This window comes from Erpetoichthys calabaricus, chromosome 1 (genome assembly GCF_900747795.2).
Source record: "Erpetoichthys calabaricus chromosome 1, fErpCal1.3, whole genome shotgun sequence".
In the NCBI taxonomy this organism is placed as follows: domain Eukaryota; kingdom Metazoa; phylum Chordata; class Cladistia; order Polypteriformes; family Polypteridae; genus Erpetoichthys; species Erpetoichthys calabaricus.
In genome coordinates, this window is record NC_041394.2 from 171,769,004 (window position 1) to 171,776,503 (window position 7,500).

Consider the following 7,500-nt stretch of genomic DNA (forward strand, 5'->3'; position numbering starts at 1 on the left):
TGTTTCATTGTTCGTTTATTACGATTGTTATAGTTGTCTTTGTATACCACGTTGTCAGTTGAGCACTCTGGTTGGAATATGATCAAGCCGTGGAAGCTTACTGTTGAGAATGCAACGTATAGTTGTACAGGAGAAAAATGGCAATCTTTTGTAGGTCTATGAACTTAATTTATGCCTGTATGCGTCAGTTGCTTCATATTCTTTTCATGCCTTATCAATTGTGTAATGTGTTTTTTGAACAGGTTTGATTCATCGAAGTGATCACTCGTGCTGTGTTCAGTCAGTCACTCGCTCGCTTCTTATTGTTTCGAGGCCTTCTCAATTGTGTAATGAATGTTTTCTTCGGCGCCCTTTGTGGCTGATCCTTGTTTTCAGTTCACGTGATTACGTAGGAGGCGTGATGACGCGATACGCGACTCCGCCTCCCACGGCCATTGAGCTGCACTCCATTACAGTATATGGACAAAAATGAGGTTCCAGTTATGACCATTACGTGTACAATTTCGAAATGAAACCTGCCTGACTTTTGTAAGTAAGCTGTAAGGAATGAGCCTGCCAAATTTCAGCCTTCCACCTACACGGGAAGTTGGAGAATTAGTGATGAGTGAGTGAGTGAGTCAGTGAGGGCTTTGCCTTTTATTAGTATAGATACCTTATAAACAGTGGTAAGTCTGTGAGATTTGAGGCATTCTGACAAAGTCTAGATATTAATAATACAATAGGGGAAAGTAGAGTAAAATATTACTCTACCAAGACAAAACAGAGGGACAGCTGTAAAAGAAAATACAGGCAATTTAGGGGTAATGTAGTTATTTAGGGGTAATATAGTTATAGCGTACAAAGAATTTTGGTATACCTTCCATATTAAAATATAGCATCTATCATACAGGTAGCATGAAGAGACTGCTGCAATGGTTGGCTGTTTAAGCAAGCATATCAGAAAACCAGATGAAGGTTGTGGAAACAACAAAGAGAAAGAATGTTCCAGATGGTGATGAAAGTGTCAACTGTAAGATTTGACAGTTGCAATGTACACAGAAATTCCATAAATGGATAAGAGAATCAAAGTAAATGTTAGGTGGTATGTAAGCTTTAATTCAGCACTGTTCTGTTTCTCTATATATGGGCCTTTGACTTTGCTTTGAGACCATCCCTTAACACTAGAATCCCTGAAGCCTACGAAAATATTTGTAATGCCGGGCCATCTAGTAATAATAATAGTAGCTCACTACTCAAAACAGTAAATGTGGAGAGGACCCAGGATCGAACCCACAAGCTCTTGATTTTGAGAGAGCAGTATAACCTCTGCACCAGCCAAACTGATATGTCTATTTTGTGTCAACTGATATTTGGGCTTCGGTTTTTACACATTGACGGTAACATGTACATTGAATAATTTCTTTTTCTTCAGTTGTATTCTTAAATAAAAACACACTTGTCTTGTTATACTTGTACCTTTTGTGAAAGAGTATTTGATATTTGAACTTCAGTCTTCACGCATTTCACACTTGTCAGCATTTTGTCATTATTATTATAACATGAAAAAAGTTTTACTTATATGTTCATCATTTCTTGCCTCACATTTCCGGTCATCCTTCATTTATACAGATCTTTGTAGACAGGGAACACGCATGAAATGTATGTATTCCAAGTAACAATATATGATTTACTCTACACAATTCCAGACACCTCACTCCCAGATAAAGTGATTTCACCTCTGAGAATTTTGCATCTGACGACTTCAGCTGCCTCTGTGGGGGGATGGGATGACAGGCTCCTTGCTGCTTGTGCTGATTGACACATCTGCAAAACAAAGACGCTGATGAGGTGGAAGGAATTTAAAGGTGGTCTAGCATTTCGAATACTTTCATAGGCTTCAAGGATTCTAGTATTAACAGACTGCTGTGATGGGGTGCTCCCTTCCCTAATAAGTAGAGAAATTAAAGACACATGAACAAGCTTCCTTCTGTCTGATGTCTGATATAAAAGGAGGTTCTAATGGAACAATAGGTATTTATTTCAGCCACAGTTTTGGCACCCAAAAGTGGTGCAGCCCAAATCCTACCAGCGACGAACAACCAGCACACTGTGAAGAGCAACACAAGTAGTTCAAGTTCTGCTCTGACAACCCGGTAGAACCACATCCAGCAAACGTTAGGACTGGCCAGTTCTCCTCTGCTTGGGACCCAAAACTCCAGGGAATACCACTGTCACAGTTGGGGAACATACCTATTGTCACGCACGCGCGATTAGGGAGCCGCGGAATGACCCCAAAATGTGACGCGACATCGTATGTCAGACGGGAATGTCGGGGTACTAACCTCTCTCTCTTTGTTTCTACAGAAAGAAAGATGCACCGCCGCCATGAGTCCACCTGAACACTTCAAAACAATATGCCACTTCCGCCTTCCCTCTGTCTCACCCCGATGACGTCAGCAATCCCAGCATCCATCTCGGTTCCTTCCCATCAGTCCATTCATCCATTTCCGGTCGCGCAAGATAAATGTTCCCCCATCCGTCATAATGGTGGGCTGTGTTATGAATGACTGTTGTATGATTATTTGTACAATAATTCATAGTTTTCTACAGTATACGGGGCCGTGAGGGCTTAGTGAACGCTATGCCAGGATACCTCGCCCAGCAGGTACGTAGACATCCCTACAAGGCCATGAAAGGACTCCTGGAAGTCCTGGAGCGTCAGCTCACGGTCCACCGAACCGGGGGGTCGGAAAAGCCGGCTCGTGGTGCCCGACAGGGACGGACCAGCCACCCAGAGCCCACCCGTTGCGCGGCAGAAGCTCCGGCGAAGCTCAGAGAAAGACTGGGTCCGCCGCGCTGTTTCAAGTGTGGGGACCTCAGTCACCTGCTGCCTGCCTGCCCTCTCTATCAACTGCAACAGGAGCCAATGGACTGCACTTGGGCCACTTCGGAGAGGTATTGTGCTCTGTCAAACCCTCTGGCTATACCTAATACGGGAGTGGTTCTAATTAATGGTCATTCTGTGCTTGCATTGTTCGATTCCGGCAGTAACATAACCATAACCATTGTTGCTCGCCGTTACGTTTTACCGCAACAGTGGCTACATCAGCATGTAAGTGTAACTTGTGTACACGGGGAGACCAAGTCTTATAGGTCCGCGAAATGTTTTATATCCTGGAAAAGTGGCTTGACGCAATTGACGGTCGCGGTGTTATCCGAGCCTCCTTTTCCAGTCATTTTGGGACACGACTGGTCATATAACAGCGGTAGATGGAAAACCACTCCTGGGGCTAAACTGGGTCTTGTTATGGGTGGGCAAGATGCAATTCCCGCGGCTCCCACGCCGTGCACACATGCGAACAATGATGACGACAGTGACCGGGGGGAAGATTCTCTGGCGTCGGACCCTGACCCGGAAGAAGATCCGGGCGAGGGCACGAGCCAGGGGACCAGTAGCGCTCCAACTCATGCGGACCCTTTAGACTCTATGGCTAACCAGTTCCGGTCTACCCCCGCGTCATTTAAAAGAGAACAGTGGAATGATGATTCCCTAAAGTTTGCCCGGAATGCAATTGTTTCAGTAGATGGCCAGTTGTCAGACAGTTCCTTGCCACCGGAGCCCTACTTTGTGTTGGAAAATGATCTGTTATATCGGGTCGCGAATCACGAAGGTGGAGTAAGGAAGCTGTTGTTAGTACAGCAAACTTTCCGGCGGGAGGTTTGCGAACTAGCACACTCCCATCTCCTGGGTGCCCATCTGGGAACCGAAAAGACGCTGGAGAGAATCAAACTGCGGTTTTATTGGCCAGGAATAAACGAGGAGGTCCGACGCTTCTGTCAGCCCTGCCCGGAATGTCAGATCCGTCAGATACCTAGGAAGGACCGCGCTCCTCTGGTTCCTATTCCCTCATTGACGTTCCCTTTGAAAGGATCGGTATTGATCTTGTTGGTCCCCTTGAACCTTCAAACTGTGGCCAGAAATATATATTGGTCATTCCTTAGGATTCCTTACGCAACTAGGTATCCAGAGGCGGTGCCCTTACGCTCCGCTACTTCAAAGAATATCGCATGGGAATTAGTCAAACTCTTTTCTAGAGTGGGAGTACCTAAAGAAGTCCTTACGGACCAAGGTACTCCCTTTACTTCGGATACGTTCAGGGAGGTGGCTAAGTTACTCCGTATTAAACATCTGAGAACGTCTGTCTATCACCCACAGACCGATGGTTTAGTGGAGTGCTTCAATCAGACGCTTAAGCAGATGTTACGTAAGGTAGTCAGCGCGGACGGTAGAAACTGGGACGAGCTTTTACCTTTCATGCTCTTTGCTTACCGGGAGGTGCCACAAGCCTCCATGGGTTTTTCCCATTTTGAACTCCTATATGGACGCCAACCCCGGGGACTTTTAGATATTCTAAAGGAAGGCTGGGAAGAGGAGGCTCGACCTGGCAATAATATTTTGGAGTATATCGCGCAAATGCGTGATAGGATGAACAAGATTCGGCCTATTCTAAAAGACCATGATTCGTGCTCAAACAGCAAAAGCCCGGTGTTATAATAGGAATGCTGTCCTCAGGGAATTCCACCCCGGGGACCGCGTGATGGTGCTCGTGCCCACATCCCACTCCAAATTACTGGCCCATTGGCAAGGCCCTTATGAGGTAAGGGAGTGAAAGGGGCTGGTAGATTATTTGGTGAAACAACCGAATCGTCGACCGAGCGAGAGGGTCTACCATGTGAACTTGTTAAAGCCGTGGAGAGATCGGGATGAGGCTCCACCCTCCGGTACAGCCCTCTCCCTTTTCGCAGGAAAACCAGCCATTAACCTCGGTCCGGACCTAACACCATTACAACGGCAGGAGCTGGAACAAGCGGTCCGAGCCGTCCCCGAAGTGGTCAGCAAGTCACCTGGCCGTACTTCGCTGATTGATCACGACATCATTACTGAGCCGGGAGTGGTAGTCAGGGAGAGACCCTATCGCCTCCCGGAGGCAAAGCGGGCAGAGGTGGAACTTGAAATCCAGAGGATGTTAGACATGGATTTCACTGAAGAGAGTTATAGTCCCTGGTCCAGTCCTATCGTCCTTGTTTCTAAGCCTGACGGTTCCTGGAGATTCTGCAATGACTTTAGACGTCTTAACCAGGTCTCCAAATTCGGTGCCTACCCCATGCCCAGAGTGGATGACCTATTAGAGCGCCTGGGTAAGGCACAATACTTGACTACCTTGGACATGACTAAAGGGTACTGGCAAATTCCCTTAACGTCATCCGCCAAGGAGAAACCAGCGTTTAGTACCCCTAGTGGACACTGGCAGTATAAGGTCCTCCCATTTGGACTGCACGGGGCCCCTGCGACCTTCCAACGTCTGACAGACAGAGTGCTTCGGCCCCATCAGTCCTACTGTGCCGCCTACTTGGATGATGTGGTCATTTATTCCGGCACCTGGGAGGAACATATACTGCAGGTGTATGCTGTTCTCGCCACACTAGCGAGTGTTTCTTCAGCTTGAGGGAGGCCAAGTATTTAGGCTACCTAGTGGGACGGGGACAAGTGAAACCACAATGCTCCAAAATAAAGGACATCCTTGAATGGCCCTGTCCGATAACCAAGAAACAGGTGCAAGCCTTCTTGGGGTTAGCGGGGTACTACTGCCGGTTTGTTCCCAGTTTCTCCGAAAGGGCAGTACCCTTGACCAATCTCACAAAGAAAGGGGCTCCTGTGTATGTGGTATGGAACAATACAGCGGAACAAGCATTCAGTGACCTAAAGAAGGCCCTAACATCGGCACCTATATTACACCCTCCTGACTTCTCTTTACCTTTTATTCTCCAGACCGACGCTTCGTACACAGGCCTGGGTGCCGTGCCGAGCCAAAGCGTCGACGGTGCCGAACACCCCGTAATATACCTGAGCCGAAAACTGTTGGACCGAGAGACCAGGTACGTGGCGGTGGAGAGGGAGGCCTTGGCCATTAAGTGGGCGGTGACTCATCTGTGGTACTACCTGCTGGGTCGGGAGTTCACCCTGGTAACGGACCATGCTGCTCTCCAGTGGATAGCCCTACACAAGGAGTCGAACCCCCTGAGTCACCAGGTGGTTCTTGGACCTGCAGCCCTATAAGTTTACCGTCACTTATCGCCGAGGTCCCCTTCAAGCCGATGCTAATGCCCTCTCCCGGGTTCACGACCTCTCGGTTCGGTCCGCCCGACCCGATGGGTCTGGGCTGGGGGGGGGGGGATGTCATGTCACGCACGCGCGATTACGGAGCCGCGGAATAACCCCAAAATGTGACGCGACATCGTATGTCAGACGGGAATGGCGGGGTACTAACCTCTCTCTTTGTTTCTACAGAAAGAAAGACGCACCGCCGCCATGAGTCTACCTGAACACTTCAAAACAATATGCCACTTCTGCCTTCCCTCTGTCTCACCCCAATGACGTCAGCGATCCCAGCATCCATCTCGGTTCCTTCCCATCAGTCCATTCATCCATTTCCGGTCCCGCAAGATAAAATGTTCCCCCATCCGCCATAATGGTGGGCTGTGTTATGAATGACTGTTGTACGATTATTTGTACAATAATTCATAGTTTTCTACAGTATACGGGGCCGGAAATCCCAAATCTTTATGAGCGTTTTGTGCTTCTTTACACTATAAAGGTAGGAGAAAGCTTGTCTCCTTATTAGGAAGGAAAAGGGCAGGCACCTCAGTTAATCCGAGAGGAAAAATGGAGGTTAAAGTCCGCTGAGAGGAGTAAAAAAAAAAAAAAATAAATAAAATAAAAATTTAGGGCAACATGAGTAATAAGTGTGATTTGAGGTATAATAAGAGTGTGAGTGTTGCAGTTGTGACTATTACGACTGAAAACAAAAATTGTGAGCAAGAAATTACATGTGAATAGGATTTCTTGGTCTTAAAATATGCTCGTATTAAACTCAAGCATTTGCTGAAAATATGTATGGTGCACATGAATTTTGAAATATCTGATGCAAGTTAACAGAGCTCTGTAATTTGGGTCAGAATATTGGTTCTGAATATGTGTAATATTTGGTAAAATGAAAACATCTACACTTGCTAATTAAAATGTTTATAAAATTGCAAAAAATCTTTCCTTCAAACCCTGATCAAGTTTTTAAGGAAAAATGTTCTTTTGATAATTAGAAAATACAAGGAAGGCAATTTCCTTCAATAATAAAAAATGCTACTGGTGTGTGCGTGTATGTGAAGTTGAGTACACTGTGATGCTTTTGGGAAGTGCTGAATGTGTATGGAGCATAAATAATACTAGTTGTGTGTATGAGCAGTGGCTAACTAAATAGAATGCAAAAGTGAAGGACACTTTACATGCATATCTATATATATATAATTCACTAAGTCCATAGCAAGCAAGACGCACACAAGACAGAGCCCCGCCCACCAACTCTAAGACCATGGGATACGACGACAACTCACAGAGCCACACCCACCAACTCGGACACAACAACTCACCAATCACCGCGTCAGAGCCCCGCCCACCAACTCTTA

At 46.5% G+C, this 7,500-nt stretch overlaps 1 protein-coding gene and 1 long non-coding RNA gene across 2 annotated transcripts in view; one reads left to right on the forward strand and one right to left on the reverse strand.

The window, feature by feature from the left end:
• The window catches only part of LOC127529207 (uncharacterized), a 232,028-nt gene that overhangs the window by 121,040 nt on the left and 103,488 nt on the right, over window positions 1-7,500 (forward strand). The gene's annotated exons all lie outside the window — the stretch shown is intronic.
• ewsr1a (EWS RNA-binding protein 1a) overlaps window positions 1-7,500 on the reverse strand; it is a 210,266-nt gene that overhangs the window by 108,800 nt on the left and 93,966 nt on the right. The window contains exon 4 of the mRNA XM_051932005.1: window positions 1,716-1,803. Within this exon, the coding sequence (XP_051787965.1) occupies window positions 1,716-1,803 (88 nt within the window). The remainder of the gene's footprint in view (window positions 1-1,715; window positions 1,804-7,500) is intronic.